Here is a 21,691-nt window from a genome sequence, read left to right as displayed (position 1 = left end):
CCTTTCTGGTTTCTGACTGTGGACTCACCTGTGAGAGGGGCGTGGTCAGTTTGTGTGCTGCCTGTTTCTGTGGCAAATCTGACTCATCAGTTTCATGTGAGTCCACAGCGTGTAAATAACATGACGACGGTGAGTGCTGATCTCGAAAACAGAAGAGTAAATAGGCAGGAGTCATCTTGACTTCAAAACGCTGATGCATCAGTTTGTTAATTTACGGTTATATCAAACATTATGTTCTGAAATAATTATCCAAAAATATCTATAAATAACTAATGCAGATGGAGAAATACAAAAAATCTATATTTAGTCTTTCATTTATGATTTATGAAAAGAAATTATAGAGTAAACTATTGCAAATAGCTGATGCTGTGTGATGTAGAAGTGCACAAGGGGGCGTGGTCAACATCATGTGACGTCATCAAAGAGGGCCGTCGGGAAGAGGAGCAGACGTGGTGACTAGAGACCAAGAAATATTGATGAAACTCAGGGAGTTGTAGGGTCCACAATGCGGATACTGGGCTTGGAGACTCACTAGCTAATAACTAGCTAGCACGACAAATTTAACAGTTTGCATGGAAATAATAGTAAAACATATTGTAATGTCCTAGCTTGGTTGCTATGTGATTATTAGCAAATGCGTGTTAAAAATGTCATGCTTAAATTAACTGGTCTTGAATTACACCATATATATATATATACACATAAATCAGTGTCACCACCAACATGCAGGTTAAATTAAAGATTACTATGCTTACTTTATTTATGAATTTGTGTTTTATTTCAAGATTCTTCCTTAAACAGTAGGACACATGCAGCTAGAAAACCTCACCTACAGTACAGTTAGTCTAAAACTTACCTACATTTGTCATGGAAATCTCTTAAGAGAAGCAAACAGAGCGGGACACTTTAAACAAGCTTATCTTGGTATTCACTGGGTAAATAGCAACTAACCAACTGTACGGTGGCTCGTGTTGTGGGTAGAAGGAAATTAAGTGTTTGTCCACTTGTATAAAGAAACAAAACATTGACAGAAAATGTTTCTCAGGCCTTTAATTTAATATTTACATTTATTACACAGTGAAAATATATTGCACAGGAATGGTACTGTTGAATGATCAACTTCACCCACGACAAAAAAGGAAAATAAATATGACTGTCCCTAAAGAGACTATAGCGTTGACACTATCGAACCTTTGATTCTCAAATGAAATCGGCAACGGTTTTTCCCAGGAATCAGATTGGTTTTTCACCACCCTGTCATTCCAGTTATCAAACAATGGACTGTTTTACACCACGAAAACCATTAAAACACCTCATCAGAGAGGAAATGTTAATGAAAACCAAACGGCTAACTCTGTAGAAAAAAAAAAAAACATTTGGCAAATTGTGTCTTCCTCACATGCAGCCTGGACTGCACAGCTGTTCATATTAATAGTAAACACATAACTGGTTTAATCCATGTGGCTCCACAAAAACCATTCATCATATCTATATTAGTTGCTACAATTATATTTACAGTCAGTAACTTGATTAAACAGTAGCTTAGCTAGTGGAACCAGCCAACAGAGCTAACGTTAGCTTGCTAACATGTGACCGGCTTAGACAGTTCAGACTGAGAAGTTTTAGAGTTAGTTTAGAAAACATTATGTTAACTGGCAATTAACACAATATGCTACAAAAGAGTCTAAAACAGTAGAACTACATACCGATATAACATTGTTTAGTTTAGTTTAACCAGATATTTCCTACTCACCCTAAACCTAAACTACACTGCATTTACAAAGGATTGGGACTTCCTGTTTAGACAGTGGATTTGGGCAGCCCTAACTCTAGAGAATCACAAATTTGAAACAAGCTACAAACTAAAAGAAAGTATTTAGGTCAATTTTTTATAAGTCACAATCTTTACATATCTGATCACCCTAACTTTAAAATGTCGCGTTCATTTCCCTCAAGTACAGGACGTCAGGAAATAGTTTTAATCCTGACAAACAACATATTAAAACTGACTAATGCTACTGCTCCCATTTAATTGTTGCTATTGAAAAATATTATTAAATCTGAATCCCATTTTCTCGAAACCTTTCACCAAGTGGCACAGATACCCAAGAAGCAGTTATGATACAATGCCTTACTTCCTACCGGAGTACTGTAAATGTTGATGAAATTTTAAGATGATATTTCAGTTTCCATACACTTCCATACACTCAAAAACACATTCATCTGAATGTTTCAATCTATCCTTATTTTAAAAAGCACAAACAAACAAAACTTAATAATAAGCGGGATGTCATGTGTCAAACATATTCCCGGTTCTCAATGTCCTGTTTGATGGCCTTTTTAATGCGATCGATTTCATCTTCATCCGAACTCTCGTACTTGTCATCTTTCACGTTCTTCTCAGTGTCCACGGCTTCTGATTCGCTGCTCTTCCTGTTTTCTGGTTGGGTGGACTGCAGCTCCTCCCGGATCGAGTTCAGCTCCACCAGACCGTCGTGCAGCTGCGTGGCCACCTCCCTGATTTTAGAAGCAAACTCCGACTTTGCCCCTTTCTTGAGTTCTTTGGAGTCTTTGGCCACAAAGTAGATGTCCATCCCTACGAAGAGTCCGGTGAGCACGCCGGTGGCCATACTGGCGATCTGGACCGCTCTGGCCGCCGTGCTGCCTGCCACGTTAGCAATCTGCACCACGCGCATGATCTCGTTGGCGTTGATGAGGATCGCCTTTCCTGCCATGGCACCGTCTTCATAGAAGCTGGTACTGAGCACAGGGAAGTCCTGGTTGTATGCATGTTTTTTCATCTTGATGAGGTCGAACTTGCGCAGGTTCTCGATACCCTGCTTGATGAACTTCAGGCACTTGTTGAGGTCCAGTATCTTCTCCTGGTAGTCCTCCACGATCTTCTCCACCTTCTTGCGGTCCATGGAGTTGTTGACCTGGTTGGAGATACCGGCACCTGCCGACGTCAGACCACCTGCCGCGGCGACGCCCAATCCCACCGCCGTCACGATCAAGGAGGTTCCCATGGTGACAGGGGCCAGGGCGAAGCCGGCGATCGTGGCGACGCCTCCGATGGCGCTGGTGGAGCCGCCGGTGATTTGAGCGATCTTTGTCTTCTTGTTGAACTTGTCCAGGCCGTCTGCGATGCTGTTGAGGTCGATGACGTGCTGCCAGAGGCTCTCAGCGCGCTCTGAGAACAGTTTGTTGAAGACACGGATGCCCTTCTGAACTTTTTCTGCAGTCAAAGCGAATGCCCTGAAAAAAAGAGGAATTTAGAGTACACAGCAAAGTCTGAGATGATAGATCACTCCATCTTAAAAGGCCATTCATCTCATTTACCACTAGTAAAGGACACAGATAATGGTGACGGCAGTTTCTGGTTATTACAGAAACATGTCAAGCATGTTTCTGATGGGTTTTTCCCCCACAGTGTTTTTTTTTAAACCTCAACTTGCCCCTTAGAACTGAAGAAGCTACGCGGATGAGTGGCAAAACGCCTTCAAGACGTTCTACAAGTCCAGTTTCCTTTCTTTAATGCCTTTTGGAGCAGATAATGGTGGTTTTATTGACCCCAAATTTTGAAATATCATATGCTGCTCACGATATTGACACATGGCTTAAAGTATCCAGCACCGTGCCGGATCTCCGGTCTAACATTTAGAAAAAAAAAATTGATGCAGGCAGTCAATTAATTTTGCCTGCCAATGGAATGAGAGTAACGCAGCTTTCCTCTTATTAAACTAACATCCCTAGCTAATTAGAAGTAGGTTGGGATGGATTGTGGAAAAACTGAGATCCAGATGCTGATGCTGCATTCTAAAAATAAAAATAAATCACATATATGCACATATTTTAGCCAACTTATTTTATAGAATAAGTTAAAATACATCTCCTTTTCTAAATGTTATTATTCACTAGAAAACACCAATGATGTGCGGCATACTGCCTACTGCCGTTGGCTAGGCTAGTTAGCTGGTGTCTTCTAGTTGGTTGCTAGCTGGTAGCTCATTGCTAGCCTGCTGGTCGGCTTTCAGTTGGACTGGGCTCCTAAATGTGTTTTGCCTGGGATCTTGGCACATGGGATTGTAAAATCTTATCCAGTTTTAATAATGAATTCACTGTTCTGACTCTACTGGAGTCTAGATAGTGGACCTTTAAGATGCAGAGATTTAAAAACCTGAGCAAAAAGAAAGTTTACTTACTTGGCCTCTTCTTTTTCTGTCATGTCATCATCTTGAGATACGTCTTCCCATTCTGACAAAGTAAAAGTAATAAACAATGATTATTCATTGTGTTACATGCATCATAGGACTAAAAGTATGTGGTCATCAAGACAACCTAGCAGTGGGCATTTTCCCCACTCAGCCGACATTCACAAGGTTCGTTTTGTAGTTTTCAGCTTATTCATTCATAGGTTCATAGGTGTTTAATGGGCTCTGTGCAGAATAGTCAGGTCCTTCCAACCCAAACTTGTCAGATAGTTTAATAATTTGTCTGGCTTTGTGTGGTGTGTCATTGGCACTGATGTCTAAAACCAAAATAGGGGTGTCCTGATCTGATGAGTTCTCAAAAGTGACAAACATTTCGTCTAAAACTTACGCTCCACTGTGTTCCACCAGTCCATGAGATTCTCCACATCCTGAAAGACACCGTTACATGACATGTTAATGGTGGCTACTGAAACTAGGAAGACGCAGGCTGTTTTAAATAAATTAAAAAAAAATAAAAAAGTCACTAACCTGACTGTCTTCAGGCTGAGAGGGCTCGAGACGAAAATCATCCAGCTTGTCAAACAGAGACCTGTTTGCTCCTTCATTCTGAGACAACACAAAGTAAATAAAGCTTAATATTACTGTGTCACTATTAACATTCATGTTATTCTCATGTAGGCTGGGTGTGTAGTGTAGCTGAAGAGACAGCTGAGACAACTTATCATGTGTCACATTTCCTCAGTTTCATTGTTCAAAGCTCAGATAAAAGGAAGTGATGGTAAAAGGGAGTCTGGGCGTGCGTCCATATTTCTGCTGTTTTTTGCAGAAGTAAAAAGACACAGAATCTTCCATGGCCTTGTTGGAAAAAAAAAAGGGAAGCAGAGAAACAAGTCTGGGCACATTGCAGCCTAATCTCAGTCTCATCTTCCAATGCTACGGACATGCAAACTCCGTGTCAAGGTGGGGGTGGGACGCATGTCAACAGCTGAAGAGAAGAAAAAAACAAACCGCGTTGACTAGAGGAGTCTGCTGGGAGCTGAGGGAACACCCTAGAGACACAGTCTATAAATGACTGGAGGACAGAGGGTGTTTTCTGGGTGGAGGAAAGGAGGGGATAGGTGACTATAACAGGCCTTTTATAATCCAGAAACACAATGAGTAAGATCACGTCTCTGGTGGGCAAATACACAAACAACCGTGAACATTTTATTTTCTTTACCTCTGCTTCATCATCTTGCATCTGAACAACTTTGGGCTGAAATCAAAGAACACAAACACACCATTAAAACACGGCATCAATATAAAGGCTGTAAGACAGCTTTTAATTTTATTAGACAAATTCAGAATTTGTTAGGAAAAAAGTCACTAATCAACCAAAATAATTCAAGCGAAAGTTTCTTCTCCTTCAGGTTTTGTGTTCTGCAGCTGTGTAACTGGTTGGTGACGTGATCATGACGGTAGAATTTCAGTTATGCAAACTCACTAACCCAGCCAAAATAACATGGCGAGATCACATGTTTTCAGTCAGCGGCGCGGATTAAAAAAAAAAAAAAAAAGACAGGTGAGTATGAAGATCACATGCTATGATCTTTACGGTCACGCGAGCTCAACCCATCTCATTGACTTGTGGGGAAATTCTGAAGTAATGCGTCAGACACGAGTCTCCGCCACTTTGTTCTATGAGTCTGAATCTAAATCCAATAGAGGTCAGAGAATTAACAACAAGGAGCTCTGAAGTAGCTCTGGAGCTGTACAAGTGACTTCATATTCCCTGTTACAATGTTTTGCACATTTCCAAAACTAATCTGTGCAGAATCCAACTCTGGTTGTAGAGTCTGGTTCTGGTTTACGCTCAAACACCTGCATGCTTCAGGTCAGTTCATCAGCATCAGTTGCTGTGTTTCCATTCCCTCTAGAAATGTGCAAAACCTAAATATAGTAATAAAAATGGTAATAAAAACAACTACATTTTGAAAAACCTCTCAAATATCTAAAGCTAAAACAGTTTTCTGCTCTCGAGGGGTGTTTTTTTTCCAGACGTATTGATGCAATGGAAACACTTTTTTCGCAATCCCCATCACCAGAGATGAAGCAGGGCGTCATGTGACCAGACGAGAAATTAAGATAATTATGGGATAACGTAAGAGTTTATGAGAGTTACAACTCATTCACACAACACTTTTCAATGGAAACACGTACAAAGAGAAATTGTACTTAATCGAAATTTAAGAACTAACGCTTGTATTTTTATTTGGGAAATGGAACTAGATAGATAGATAGATAGATTACTTTATTCATCCCCGAAGGGAAAACTAGTGGCAGAGTAGAGTGAAATGAGGCTGAGGAGCTGCTCTTAAATCAATTAAAAAGAGAAAAACCACAGTACATTCTACAAAACCTTCTCTTGAGAGTGTTTCAGCCGATACTAATGATGCATTAGCTGCAGAATTTTGTGTTACGGTATAATGGTGCTCAGCTTACGCACAGCTTTTCATAAACAAACCAACTACAGCACGGTGGCTCATGTGACATCACATGACACATTCTGTGATAGTTTGTGTTGTTTTTTTACAGCTACAAGCCAGAAATGATATCGTATAACAACACTGATGAGAAAATGTCGATAAATAAATGAAATAAAAGTTCTGTTCGTCTTTGTGGCCTTCAAGTCAGTCTACTGATCTGGATTCTTTTAACGCTTTAGCACAGGATAACAAGCAGAGACTATCTGAAACGAGTGGAGGGCTTGTTAAAAGCAAGAACAAGTCTGTGCATGTCACATGTCTGAATGTTACCTTGACCCGAGGCATGAAGGGATTGTGTCTCTTGGGTTTCTTGACTTTTGTCTAAAAAGAAAAAAGCAGAATATCAGTGTTACAGTGAAAAGGTCGAATGCTGAATTTTCCTTATGTATTAATTACAGATAAATAGAGGAAATTAAAAAAAAAAAAGAGACCTCCTCTGTTTTGGTTTTTCCCTCCTCTTCTTTGTTTTCATCTTTGGACGAAGACTCTTCTTTCAGCCCTTCATCATCAGACGCATCCTGATAAAACATCACAGTGGAATTAATTAATGTCTTGAGCCTTGGCTTAGCAGTTAAATCTGTATGAAACAATACAACAGTAGGCCAACCTTTACCTTGACTGCAGTACGAGACATAAATGGATTATGGCGCTTAGTTTTTTTCTCGTTGGTCTGTAAGAATGGCACAGGGACAAGTAAAAATAAGTACATTTCACCCTGGTAAAGTTGTAAAAGATACTGGATGTGCTCCTGCAGTAGTCCTGAACATAAATGAATGTCAAAGCCTGACAAAATAACATGGTGAGATCACATGTTTCCAGTTAGCAGCATGAAAGATACAAACCAGCTTTACCAGACGTACGATAATTTTCAGATTTGTCCGATCAATAATTTCAAAAATCCCATAATGTTCAGTAATTTGATCCCTTCAATTCATGGCTATTAGCGAACAGTGCTGTTGGTTTGAAAAGAAAAATGGCTGGAGCACTGGAAAGGGAACTAATGACTGGAAGGTAAATGAAAAAAAAAAAAAAAAATCCAGGTTCAGGCGCTAAAATGAGTTTGAATGAGTGTATGACATAAATGACCAATGAGATCATGCGATACAATGATTTTACCAACTCACAGAGCCACCTGACAGAAAACAATAGAGGAATGCTGAGCGTTTAGGGCTTAAAAACTTTCCATGTGAGTCATAATAAACATGAGCTCTGTTGAAACTCATGGTGATGTTGACCTGGAGGTGGAGGCACTTGTCGTTTGGATTGTCACTGCCATGACATGAAATAACCGATAAGAAGGAAGCAGGAACTTATAAAAGTTAGATCCTGACTGAACAGGTGCCAGGAATACTTTCCTTACACCACACACTGAAACTTTAACACTGATAAAAAATCACTTGACCTTTATGTAAGGTTTCGTACGTTGGTTTCACAAATCAACGTGCAGATTATTTGACGTTTACAAAAGACAACAGCTTCTGCAGCTCAAACTAAACCTCAGAGTTAATAATGAATCCTTAAAAAAACTTACTGTTTTGTTCTCTAGAGGGTTCGTCTCATCGGCAGATTCATCTTCCTTGAGTCCTTCATCATCTGACTGGAATCGCAGCAAATTCAATCATTATTTATTTCTACTGGAAACTGTTTGAAATCAGAGTAGCTCTTATAGAGAGTATGTACGTGACGTCACAGTCCGCGAAGTCTCCATGGTTACGGCACCGAGCGATAAAAAGTGACGGTTTATCGTGGAGATTAATAAAATCATAGGCTTTAATAGTGTCTAAATTGTAAAATTAATTAAAAGAAATAAATAAAGAAGAAGAGCTGTTGAACGATTGACTGCACCAAGAGATTTGAAAAGCAGTCAGAGATATATTTTTACTGAAATCTCCGACTGACAAATAAAAGAGAAGTGAATGGATCGCTGCATTACGAAGAAACAACCGGAATCTAAGCACCAAAACCTGGTGTTGTGGTTCACATTTAGTGTCGGGTAATATTAATTTATGCTGTGTTGTTTTGATGAAGTCATACTTAAGTTACTTCTTAAGTTCCGTTCGACAGGGCTGTCAGTTAAGTTTGTGGTTGTTGTTGTTTTGGTGTAGTTACGGCCGACAGTAACTATTTTAGTTGCAACGATAAATAACAATGAAACAATAAACTGAATATTTGCGATCACTCCTCGTCGTCCTTTTAACGTCCAGTCAGACGCTACATTAACTTGTGTGGCTAATGTTACTTCTCAGTAAATCTCCGCTAGCGTTAGCATCTTTTATTTAGCTACATTTATCATAACTGAAATGACCTAAAACTAACCGAAACTAACGGAAAATGAGGCTAATCCAATTTTCCAAATCCATAGTAGTTCATATGGATCATTGTTGAGTTAAATTGTCCTTAATTTGATTTGATAATCCACATTTTTCCTGGTCTCGCTGTATTTACCGATAAATTTCACCATGTTTATGCCACACAGGGGGCGTGGCCTCAGGTGGCAGTGACGTCAGTGCGTACCCTCAGACTAAAGGCGTAAACACAGAGATGATGCTTCACCTTCCCTCATCACATCTGATTAAGGTTCATGTTGGACAGCGCTAGTTTATACACGGAATTAAAGCATCCAAAAAAAAGTAACAAGTTAAACACACTTTTACTGGAGGAGCAGTTCTAACTGTAATAAGAATAATAATTATAACCACAGTCAGAAAGAAACTTCTTTCATCATTGCAGAGGGCTGATAATCAAACTCTAATATTTGTCCTTGATATAAGGAAATGTGTCAATACCTGGTGGTTGTTGTTCTTCTGCTTTTTCACATCATGTCTTGTAGTTTTGTTCATGTCCTGAAACCAAACCACATCAGTTTCCTAAACCACGAAAGGCTCAAAACACATCTTAACTGTCACAACCGGACCCTGAACACAGGCGGCTCACCTCCTCCAAGGAAACCACGGGAACTGCTGTTGGTTTCTCTTTCTTCTCTTTGGGGGCGACATCCTGCACGGGACAGAATATAAATAGTAGTTACAAAACCCTAAATCATGTGATTCTTTTCAACGTGTATCAGATTTAATCTCAGAAACAAGCCTCTTTCATTAAAAATGAAACTGGACAGCAGGGATACACCGACAGAAATCTGACAACTGTACCTTACTGTCCTCGGTTCTCCTTGATCTGACTTTGTCGTACGTGGCCGTCCCCTTCATCTCCTGCGATATAACAAGCAAACACAATCAGACCACACGTCACTGAGCAGTTAGTTAGTTAGTTATTCGTGTTTGCTGCTGGCGAACCTCTTGGGTCGGTCTGCGTGGAACCGGTGGCGTTTCCTTCCTTTCCGGCTGGCTCATGTTACTTTTGACCTGACGAGGACACACACACGGAGACACCCACGGAGACACACACGGAGACACACACGGAGACAGTCAGTGCGCCGGAGCGGGAGGACGGGGAGGTTTTTAGAAGAAGCAGGCACAAAAGGAGGAGGATGTGGTGGAGTTGAGGAAGAGGAGGAGCGTGAGAGGAGAGGGGTATTTTTGACAGAAGTTGATCAGCTGTTTGTGTGTTTATGTGTGTGTGTGTGTGTGTGTATATGTGTGCGGTCACTGATGACTCATGAGTGATGCAATAAATAGACTGACCGGTTTTGGCTTCTCTTCCACTTTTTTCTCATTCTCCTTGAGTGTCTCGGTGTCGTCAGTGTCTTTCTGGACAAGTGACAATACATAAAGTTAAGTAGATAACCTGTGCAGCAAATGCTTTTTAACATAAAGACATAAAGTTTTTGCAGAAATCGAACGTCACCACCCACCACCCACCACCCACCGTCACCAGTCTCATGCTCCCATCACCACTGACTGTCTGGCTTCACCACAACCTCCACCACCAAACAGTCTTAACAGTGTATTTACTTTGTTTGCAGAGCGGAATGGATTGAGTTTGGACATGGCTCCGGCCATGGCGTTCTGAGAGGGAGGACACATCGGAAGGAAGATTTAAAACATGCGGGGAGGGGGGGTTGTAAAATCTTTGGTTGATTAGACAGTTTTTATATATATATTTTTTTTTTTATTTTCCTACACAAATTCAAAATTCTTTAAATACACTTCAACATGAATCCAACATATTTTAATAAAGGGATAAATGGAGGCGGGTCCTCCTGTACACAGTAGGCCCCGCCCTTATCACTGCTGAGCCAATCACGAGTCTGCATATTTGATCGTGTTCAGTCTCCCATGTTTGAAATTTAAAAAAAAAAAATAATATTTGAACCTGTGTATTATTTGAACAGCTTAATATTGAATGAAAAATGATGATTATAATAATAATGTATATTGATAAATAGCAGTAGGTCGAGTTTAATATAGAACACATATAGTAGATAGGGGGTCCCTACTTAATCTCTCCATCAGTTCGGTATTCACAGGGAGCATGTAATTAACCACTCCTGATCAGCCACTGCTGATATCATGAAAATTTCACCATAAGACTGTTTAATTATCTGTGCAATTCAATATTTGTTGTATATGTGCCAATACTTTCATAATAATAATTTCCTTATTTATCTTTTATACAATCTACTCTTTTCTATGTATGCTGTTTTGTATTTTTTTTTAAACCAAATATTTATTGGCATTCATATGAATTTACACACATAATTTCATTTACATCAGATTTTTCTTTGATATATACACGTATATACATGAAATGACATTGAACTAATAACAATTAGTCAAATATCTCAGGTTCATTGGATTCCATCTGATATTTGGACACATCTCCTAAGACAGCTCAGTTTGACATGATTCACATTGGAAGGTTTTCTAATTCTGAATTATTTTCCAAGCATTTTACCATTTCTTTCTCTGTCAAGATTTCCTCCTTCAGTAATTGAGTGTAGATTTGGATTTTGACCTCTTTCTAACAAGTCAGCGCCAGAAGCTGATTACACATATTTGAAATTCTGCTGTTTCTCACGAGGTTACATCAATATATATCTCAACAAGACCAGGCAGGACAAGTTAACAGACATGGCCTGGGAAGAACTCTCCTTTTTCTACCCACGGTGGGTTCCATCAGACGTGCTGATCCTAATTATCCAGCTCCCGGTCATTTTAATGCTCACATTAGACTCTCTACACCTTAAAGACTTAAATGTGGATTCTGATATAAGTGTCATGTTATAATATGTATTTCTGTAGATCTCTCTGATTTTATTCATTGGGTTGTGTTTCTTATCTTTAGTTTGCACTTGACTACTCTGAGTGTTGTGTATATTCTCATATATCCTCCGTCTCTCCTCATATTATTCAATTTACTTAATTTGACAATGTCAGATGCTGTTAACCCATTTTGGATGTATTTTTTTTTCTTTATTTCAGTTAAAAAAAAAGAAAATAAAAGAAGTTTTGATTGTTTAATTTAATTTCAGTTTGTCACAATGGTGTTTTGCGATGTTTTGGTTTTACCAGTCTGTTGTTTTAAGCCGTTGTTAGCACAACATTGCTTTGTAGTTCCCATGTAACACATTAAAAAACATACGCTCTAACAGCATTTCAGCGTGCGTGTGTGGAAAAATACCGTCTGTACGACTGATTTAATGCAGCAAAACTAATCAGAAGTGATAATAATGTAATATTACACGAGCTTCTAATTATTGTGTTCACACCGGGCGGCCATCTTGGAAACTCAACTTGGGGGTAGTCATATATCTATAGGGGAGGTAGTGAGGATTCTACGACGTTCCAGTTGAAAATTCCAACTCGGAACTCTGAAATTCCGACTACTGAGTACACATTGAACGCACCATCACTGACCGCCTTGATTAATCGCATATAACTGTTTATTCTGGTCGTGGCGATTTGCTGTTGGTTTCTACCCAACGTGAACAAAAACATGCAGGCAGCTGGTGAACATGCGGTTAAAAAAAAAAAAAAAAAGAATAAAAATAACCAGTTAAATGTGAAATGATTTACGTCAAACGCAGTGGAAAAAAAAGAGGAAGTGAATATAAAAGCACCTGTTTGTGACCTGAAGACTTCTCGCTGCTCACAGGTGGATCCTCGTCATCTGAGTCGCCCTGTTTCTCATACTGAGCAGAGGAGATGGAAATCATTATGAGACAGACGGATTGAATTAATTTATATATATATTGTTTAATATTTATCCTTTCTTAAAGCATTCCTTACTTTGTTTGCGGCTCTAAATGGATTCAGCTTCGTCATCGCTCCGGCCAGTTTACTCTGATTATGTGACAAAAGAAGAAGAAGACAATCAGAAATCATAACGATGTGAAAACACACAATAAAACACGTTACAAACCTGTTTGTGATTGGCCTGACTGTCTCCGTTGTCTGATGGCTCCTCATTGTCATCGGTGTTGGAGCTTTTCTCCTGCAAAACAAACTCATTTTAGTGAAAAACAAATAACATATATTTGTGTACTTGACGTTTCTCCTTTTCATAGGGCGATGAGAAATAACAACCTGTAATTACCTGTTTGTCAGGGTAGAACGTGCTCTTCATCACTGCACTGAAACCGTTCTGAAAAAAAATTGTTTTGTTTCAGATGCTATTTCCAGACAGCTAATATGTTTGAACATGTTTTTATTTATTTATTTTTTTAAACAACCGGATTTTAGTAACTTTGGTGGGACGACCAACCTGTTTGGATTTGGGCTTCTCTGCTGAGGAGCTATTCTCATTTGTGTCTTCAGTCTTTCCCTTCTCCTGATAGAATAAAAATTAGATTAGTTTAAACTTTATTGTCATTACACAGGTACAGGTAGAGAGCAACGAAATGCAACTTAACAATATAATGCCAATATGTCAATATATCGCAATAACGTATCGTATCGTGACTCAAGTATCGTGATACAGTCTTTGCCAATACCCGCCCCTAATTAACATAATTTATACAGATGGATTTGAGCCTTAAATGTGATTATAAACAGGAGCTATAACATAATTAGAGTATGTGATATGACGCAGCGTTCACTGATAAAGAAAAATAACCTGAGACGAGGAGGTGAAAGGATTCTTCAGGATCTTCGCTGTCACTCCACCCTGAGAATACAACAAGGGTAAAGGTTAGATTTTCAATTTAGGAATAACTGATGTGCTGATGTGATGACAGTAAAGACAAGAGGCGGGATTACAACTCACCTTTGAAGACTTTTCTGTCAGATTGTCGCTGCTGGATGAGAGTTCACTGTCCACGGACAAATCATCCTAACACACAGGAAAACAGCACAGAGTCAGAACCAACTACGATAAGAAAAGACTCAAGTGTTTTATTTTGAAATCAGCTAATCACCATCACAAATAAACCCAGCACCAGACCAGTGTGGGGATACAAGAAAAAAAAAACAAAAAACTACTATCTACTGTATCTGGAAACCGGAACAAAGTATTTTAAACCCCATCTGATTCTGAAGAGTGAAGCCACTTTTTTTTTGTTGTTGTGTGTGTTTTATTGTATATCTGCATTAACATCATATCAATATACTTCTTCTTTCTGCTCAGTGTCACTTCAAAATGCCAACTGAGGAGGCAGTTCGTGGAAATAACGAAGTATAAAGGGAAATACTGCAATTATCTCACAATGCCAGAACGAAGAGGAACCTTAACCACCTTCCCTGTTCCTCAGTGAACATGAAGCAGGTGCTACTTTGCACACAGAGGTTATATTTATCAGCACATTATTCACTGTTGACGTCAATAAGCAACGTTTCTTTCAGAGGGTATTCATAGTGTCCCTGAGATGGAGACCTGTAGATCTAAGTTGCCTTGAAAATATCCTGTGACACTTAAATAGAACATTTTTTAAAAAAAAACATCATTATGTCTGTTTATCATAAAGTTTATCATAAAAGTGCAGTGGAAACACATCATCGGAGATGGCGCAGGGGGTCATGTGACCACTTCATTTATAGTTCATCTTTCTCAAAGTGACGAGAATTTAAGAGAATTATGGGATCCGGTGAAACTTTACCAGAGTTACACCTCATTCGCAATTGTACCTCATCAAAATTTCATAAACGTTGCTTTTATTTTGTGGAAAAACTGTAATGGAAACTCAGCGAATGATGCTACGGCGGATTCATCCATGGAATATTGGAGACCCACTGGGATTAAAAACCTACCTAAAATAAATATCATGACCCAGAGCAAGACTGAAAACCTACAAACTGTTTAAGGGAATTAAAAAAAAAAAAAAAACTAAAAACAAAGTGCAATTGTGCTTGAAATTTCATAAATAAGGCTTTTATTTTGGAAACACAGCCACTGACGATTGACGACCACAAGCATCTTACCTGAGACTGAGATTTGGCAACTTTCTTTTTGAACATACCACCAAACATTCCTCCTTTCTCCTGAGAAAATAATATGGAATCAGCATTCATGACGATTTCCTCATTAAAGATTTATTTTGTCCTGTTTACGATATATATTATTTTATTTTATCTCATCTTTCTTCATATTTTTTATGCAACCAGCGCCAAGACAAATTCACTGTATGTACAAATATACTTGGCAATAAAGTCTTTCCTGATTCTGAAATAAATCTCACCTTCTCAGAAAGCTGTTCGCTGCTGCCTGAGAGCTCACCGGATGCAGACAAATCATCCTGAAACGATTGTCCACTCGTTAATATTATTCGCGTGCTCATATGTTAACAAGGTGCAAAGATTATAAACCTCTTACCTGTGATTGTGTCTTGGCTCCTGAGAGCTTTTTAAACATCCCACTGAACTTCCCTCCCGACTCCCGAAGAGAACGAGTCACATTAAATTAAAACTACGTTTGGAAAACAACTCTAAAGAAGTGGAGGATTAATGTGGATGTTTTAAATGTGGATGTTTGGTTATACACTGATGGACATGACAGTTTTTACCTTAGTGTTGCTGTTCTCAGAAAGGCTGTCGCTGCTGCCTGAGAGCTTGCTGGGTGCAGACAAATCCTCCTGAAGGGGAGAAACAGAAGCCTGTTATGAGCTGGTTTACATGCAGACACATGTAAAAGTGTGGATAGTTAAATACCTTAGACTGAGCCCTCGCTCCAGAGGGTTTTGGAGACTTTTTAAACATCCCACTGAACATCCCTCCTGACTCCTGGAGATTAAAAAAATGACTATTGAGTAAAATAAAATACTAAACATGTCCTTTGTATTTTGCAGCTGCCTGATGCACAGACAGGGATTATAGCGGTTCGCACATTTCCTTCTCATCAGCCCTTCTTCCAAACAGCTGATGCACGCATGTTTCCACTTGTCCAAACACACACACACACACAAAAACAAAAACTGAGAGAGCAGAGCTCAACTCAGCCACTGCGGGTCAACAACATGGTGTAGGCCGCTGACTAAGCCCTCAGTGATGTATTCTTTTATGAGATTTTACCATTCGTATGTGTAAATGATAATCTGATCGAATAAAAACACAGTGTAAGACAACAACATCTGAACACAGCGTTGCTCAGGTAGAGATTTGTCTTAGTAGAAAAGATGTAAATATGTTGATAATAAAATAATCATGACGATTATCTGTAGAGAAAAAGAAACAAAAGACAGAAAAATAAAAATACTTATATAAGTAACATAAGTTACTGGTAATGTTTGATGAAGAGCGGAGGGAAACATCACACGTATCTGGCTCCACCCCTTGTCAATATTAATCTTCTTCTCTGCTAAATAATAATAATATTTAAAGTGGCTGACACACCTCTTCTTCATTCCTGTACCTATTCCTAATCATCTCTTTATTCCTCTTCCCAAATTATGTAACATTTTTACTGTGCCTGATTTCCTCATCCACAAAATCCCCCCACAAACAGATACGCACATGGTTTTATGTGTGGGGCAAATATATAACAGATAAGAAACAATTATTATTTATTGTACAGAATAACCAAAAAAATCATGTGACAAACAGATGGACAATTTATGCATAATATATACATATATATGTGTATATATAAATATATATGTATGTGTGTGTGTGTTTTTTTGTGTGGAGTAAAAATAACTTTTCTTGAATTGATGCAGGGACTCACCGTCGCGTTGCCGTTCTCTGACGGACCCTCGTTAACGCCCGACACCTCCAGTAGATCCTGAGGAACACAATATCATCTGTCAGACTTTTTACTGGATGTATTCGGTTCGGACATTTCATTATGTGGGTGGTGGAGGACTAAGCTTCACCTGTGACGGCCTCCGGACGGGTCCTGGTCTTGGAGGTCGTTTCAGTATCCCCCCCAACATACCTGATTTCTCCTGAAGAGAAAACAGAAAAGGCTTTAGTGAGTAAGTAGGAAAACTCACATATACATCAGAGAGAAGAAAGTGAACTGACCTTGGATGGCTTGTTGTCTGTTAAGCTGTCACTACTGGCAGACAGCTCAGGATTTTGCAACGAGAGGCTGGTCTGTTAACACACAATAATAATAATAATAATATCAGTTGTTTTAAGAATCAAGATTCCTTTAGTGTACCTTTGAGTAGGTAGAAAAGCGATATATAAAAGCGAGTCCATTTACCATTTATTGTTACTATGAGAACATAACATAATTTTGCAGAGATCTCCGGCTTAAAGGCACACATATATACACAGACATTTAAATAACAATTATGAATAAAAAAAACCCTTAGAGGAAAAAAAGAAAATATGCACAGAGAAGATGTAAATAATTTAACAATGTAATTAAAACACAGGTGGAAACAGATGTGTGATTTTATTAATGTACAACACAAAAATAATATAAAAATAAATGTATATAAATAAAATGAGGAAAGTTTACTGAAACTAAACACAACTTAAAGCAGGTAATGTCTTGTTTTATGGCTTTGATGTAAAGCACTCTGGGTAGCATTTGGTTATTGCAAAAAGCTATACAAATAAAATTTGAGTGACTGATTGGATGCACGTGTTACATAACGCACACAGGTCAATGTTAAGTAGTTATTAATCTCATAAATGATTCATCTGTTTCCATTAATTGTATTTACAACACAAGGAAATAGTTCAGCCAACCTTTTCTAAAATTTGGCCTTTTGTTTAACCTTCTGAAACGTGAGCTTTTGTTTGCTTTGCATTTTTAATTTTTCCAAACTACTTGGAATCAGTGGGACCTAACAAGTATAAAAACAAAGCATCATCTTTCAACAGGAAGTGGTAGTTTTTGAAAAAACAATCTTCTTATATGTGGACGCTGGGATCATTTCATTATTTATATTATAATAAAGTCTCTAATGTGTGACAAACTATAAAACTGTTTATTTTAATACCTGAAAATTGCTGTGAAATGACAATGAAGTCCCAACATCCTCAAATGAGTACTTGCTAAATAGCGACGCTGTAGCTCATTGCTATTGATAAAAAGTTGTTAAATTTGCGGGTCATATCAAACTAGAAATGTTAATGAGCATAAGCAAATACATTTTAATCGTAGAATTTGATGGAGCTTTGTTCCTCGTCCCACTTTCACGGGAGGCTAACGTTAGCTAGCGGCGGGATGGCTAACGTTAGCTAGCGGCGGGAGGCTAACGTTAGCTAGCGGCGGGACGGCTAACTAGCGGCGGTATGGCTAACTTTAGCTAAAAAAAATAAAATAAATAAAAAATAACAAATAAGTAGATGAACAAAAATGGCCAAAATAAAAAGAAAGCACTCCAAAACAAGCAAAGACTGACAATAAGGACAGAACAGAAGACAGGACGTGTCCAACATAAATCTGCATTGACCCTTTGCTATCACTAGATGGCGTTCACTAAAGTGTCCACTGACGAGGACAACAGGTTTAAATGAAGCAGAACAAGCTGCAGTAAAACCTAAAACTTGATGTCCCCATATGAGAATGCAGGGTCTCAGGAGGTTAACACATCATACTGTCTTCTAACAAAAAGGGCACACTCTTGGGATTATTCCCATCAGCTCAGCGAATAACAGGCCACATGTCTCTTGGCCAGTCGAGTGCTGAGATTATTTGTTCAAAAGCTCTTAAATATAAATCAACTTCTGGCTCTCGAAATGCCGGAACCGCCAAAATATTTTTACTCACATCAAAACTTTGTGTACTGGATCCTGTTTGAAAAGATGCGGACTTGTCAGACATGTTTAACGGGTGACCCGGGGGAGATTTTTAGAGCTTCGACCTCAAGTTGCTTTAGTTTACTTTTGTCTTGGCTTGTATTTCTAACTTTTGTAGGCAGAGATCATAATCTGCTACGTATAATGAGTTGATAGCAGCAACTCGAATACATGTATTAATTAAAAGGACTGTAAATTTGAGACGTCGTTACAAACCTGTGGTTGACCCTCTTTGGCAGATTTGGACGTCTTCTTAAACATCCCTTTGAAGACTCCTCCTTTGTCCTGAAATATCAAGAAACGTGTCAGTCAAGATGCAGAAAACACAGATTTGTTGTGACGATATTTTCCCACTTCATCAGAAATGGTTAAAAAAAAACCCTCAGAAATAATGTCTCACCTTGGTGTTGTTGTTGTCAGTCAGACTGTCGTCGCTCTTTGAAAGTTCACTGCTGACTGATAAACTGTCCTGTAAAACATAAACATAAAAACGTCTCTGTGAATATATGCAGAATCCAGAGCTGTAAATCCATTGTTGCTGAACGGTGCATGGTTGTATCGAAAGCAAAAGAAACAGAGGACAGTCGATGAGATTCTATTAACTCTAGCTGCTCATTTTTAGCTTAAAAATTAAGAAAGTTCTCATATTAAAACCACAATGTCACCTGTGCTTGGACGGATGGTTCTACAACCTTGGATGATCTCTTGAACATCCCGCCGAATATTGCTGCTTTTTGCTGTTTGAGGAATGAAGACAGACATTTTATTGGAACCAATATGCATCTCAAACACATACTACTGGACTGAAGAGGAAAAAAAGATGCTCCTCTATAACAACAAAGTTATTTAATTTTAAGGATGCAACAGAGTATTTTCTAGTTCACAACTCAAAGTCCGGCTTCATGTTGGAATTCCATGACCTGGATCTGGTTTCAGCGACCGGACTTGAAACTTGAAATTTATTTTCACGTTAAAATATTACATAAAAGGAGTTAATAATAAATTAATACTACATTTTTTTTTGCGTTAAGAGGCAAAGGTAGCATAAGTATCTGTTTAATAATTAATTTTGTGCATTGCATCTTGTTGGGGGCCCTTGTTTAGTACCGAAGACCATTCTATACCACACATATCTTACAACTTTCCACTCATCTTTGCTATTCCTGAAAACATTAACTAGGACCTTGCTGAAATTTTCCAGTTACAAGGTTGAGAATACCACAAGACGTTGGAGTTCGTGTGGAATTTACAGGTGAATGAGGTAAACACGCTGGCATTAAACAGCCTCGTAATGCTCGACAAAAGAGTTTACGAGCGGTGTCCAAGCCCAGTGATGTAACCACAAGTTCACCGGTTCCTATTAAAGGCAGCATTGTGCCAGAAATAGACGAATTGTTAAATGTTTTTAGCAGAGAGTTTAAAGTGTGTACAGAATCTGGAAGGTACTGTATCTTCATAAGCTTCGTAATAAATAAATTACGTCTTATAATTTAATCATATAAATGTAATTTGCTGTGGGGGGGTTTGAGGGGCCCCTTAGACGCATTTTAACCCCGGAGCAACCTAGAAAATTTATCCGGCCGTGTTCACTAAAGCTGAATGTCACTGCTTCACGTTAAAGTCAACTCCATTGCGCTACAATGGCAACAAAGGTGAAACTTCTCCACGAACATGTGCACCACACTGTACATTTAATTACATTATAGTAGGTTTCAGCTGCACAGCATGAGATAAGGTCCGGTTCACAACAAACTCTCAAAGCGTTAAAGTTGGTAAAGTTACTCACAGAGACACCTCCTCCCTCACATTCCAAATCCAAATCCAGGTTATCGTACCGATCCTGTCAAGAGATAAATTAATAAATGTATGTTAATTCTAACTTCGCGTCTATTTCAAAACACATTCGCCATTGCAGCCGGCTTTTTTTTTTTTTTTTTTAAATTGCTAACTCACCATTGAGCCAGCTGCTCTGTAGCTAGTTTAATGTTAAATTATCCCGACGTTAATAGTATATAAATATAAATGTAGTTATAAGTGTTCCAATCTTCGGTGAGAGTTTGAATCCTCCCTGTGTTGATGATACTCTCGGTTGTTTTCACTCGCCAGGACTGTGCAGTTCAAGCTCCTATCTCCACCTCTGTTGGAAAAAAAAAAAAAAAAAAAAGGAGGTTGGACTCTTCCCACAGCAGATCTGGATTTTCTTAAAGCGGACACTCCTGCAGCTCCTGCTTTTTACAAACTGGTAGGTCCAGTTCTGTTTCCCTTACCTGTGTACGCCGCGGTCCAGGGGCGTGGCTAACTCACCTGGGAGCTGATCAGATCAGTCTTGTGCTGCGTTCAAGATCTGCTCGGAGAAGTCCGAATTATTTCCATTTAGTATATTTGTAATTTATTATTATTTTTTTTTAGAACAATAGACGATCATTTGGGGGTTAATAAACGTACGTCTAATCTCGTTTTATCTTAGTTATCTTACTATTATATTTGGCACTAGACTCGATTTATCCAACCTGTTAAATGATCTTGAACTCATCTTGGCTCGACTTGACTTGTCTTAAATGATATTGAATTATCTTGACTCGACTTGACTCGTCTTAAATTATTTTTGAATTATCTTGACTCGACTTGATTCGTCTTAAATTATTATGAATTATCTTGACTCGACTTGATTCGTCTTAAATGATCTTGACTCGACTTGACTCGTCTTAAATGATCTTGAACTCATCTTGGCTTGATTTGACTTGTCTTAAATGATCTTGAATTATCTTGACTCGACTTGATTCGTCTTAAATTATTATGAATTATCTTGACTCGACTTGATTCGTCTTAAATTATTATGAATTATCTTGACTCGACTTATATACTTGTG

The 21,691-nt window shown here is 38.6% G+C and overlaps 1 protein-coding gene across 2 annotated transcripts; it reads right to left on the bottom strand.

Moving 5' to 3' along the window:
* Positions 1-1,035: 1,035 nt before the first annotated feature.
* Positions 1,036-20,977, bottom strand: apol1 (apolipoprotein L, 1). 2 transcript variants are annotated; one of them, XM_047590542.1, is made up of 35 exons: positions 20,776-20,976; positions 20,609-20,662; positions 19,488-19,559; positions 19,223-19,291; positions 19,039-19,107; positions 17,089-17,160; positions 16,938-17,009; positions 16,790-16,846; positions 15,778-15,849; positions 15,633-15,701; positions 15,443-15,505; positions 15,309-15,365; positions 15,052-15,111; positions 13,901-13,966; positions 13,751-13,801; positions 13,400-13,465; positions 13,232-13,279; positions 13,058-13,129; positions 12,925-12,978; positions 12,756-12,827; positions 10,648-10,701; positions 10,378-10,443; positions 10,030-10,098; positions 9,886-9,945; positions 9,671-9,733; positions 9,523-9,579; positions 8,268-8,333; positions 7,350-7,406; positions 7,168-7,254; positions 7,007-7,057; positions 5,431-5,466; positions 4,740-4,817; positions 4,600-4,639; positions 4,203-4,254; positions 1,036-3,255 (listed from the first exon to the last, which is right to left on the bottom strand). In XM_047590542.1, the coding sequence occupies exons 1-35, from the start codon at positions 20,776-20,778 to the stop codon at positions 2,298-2,300; spliced, it is 3,012 nt and encodes a 1,003-aa protein (XP_047446498.1). In that variant the 5' UTR covers positions 20,779-20,976; the 3' UTR covers positions 1,036-2,297. The 2 variants fall into 2 exon arrangements, with proteins under 2 accessions (XP_047446498.1, XP_047446499.1); XM_047590543.1 differs by lacking the exon at positions 10,648-10,701 and having other exon boundaries at positions 20,776-20,977.
* Between the last annotated feature and the right edge of the window lie 714 nt (positions 20,978-21,691).

This window comes from Mugil cephalus, chromosome 7 (assembly GCF_022458985.1).
Source record: "Mugil cephalus isolate CIBA_MC_2020 chromosome 7, CIBA_Mcephalus_1.1, whole genome shotgun sequence".
In the NCBI taxonomy this organism is placed as follows: domain Eukaryota; kingdom Metazoa; phylum Chordata; class Actinopteri; order Mugiliformes; family Mugilidae; genus Mugil; species Mugil cephalus.
Note: the sequence above shows the minus strand (reverse complement) of the source record. Positions and strands in the feature narration are given on the sequence as shown.

Coding starts and splice junctions, on each gene's coding strand:
- apol1 (XM_047590542.1), bottom strand. Junction 19,292..19,487: donor AACCATCCGTCCAAGCACAG/GTGACATTGTGG, acceptor TATGTTTTACAG/GACAGTTTATCAGTCAGCAG. Junction 13,967..15,051: donor TTGCCAAATCTCAGTCTCAG/GTAAGATGCTTG, acceptor CCTGTGTGTTAG/GATGATTTGTCCGTGGACAG.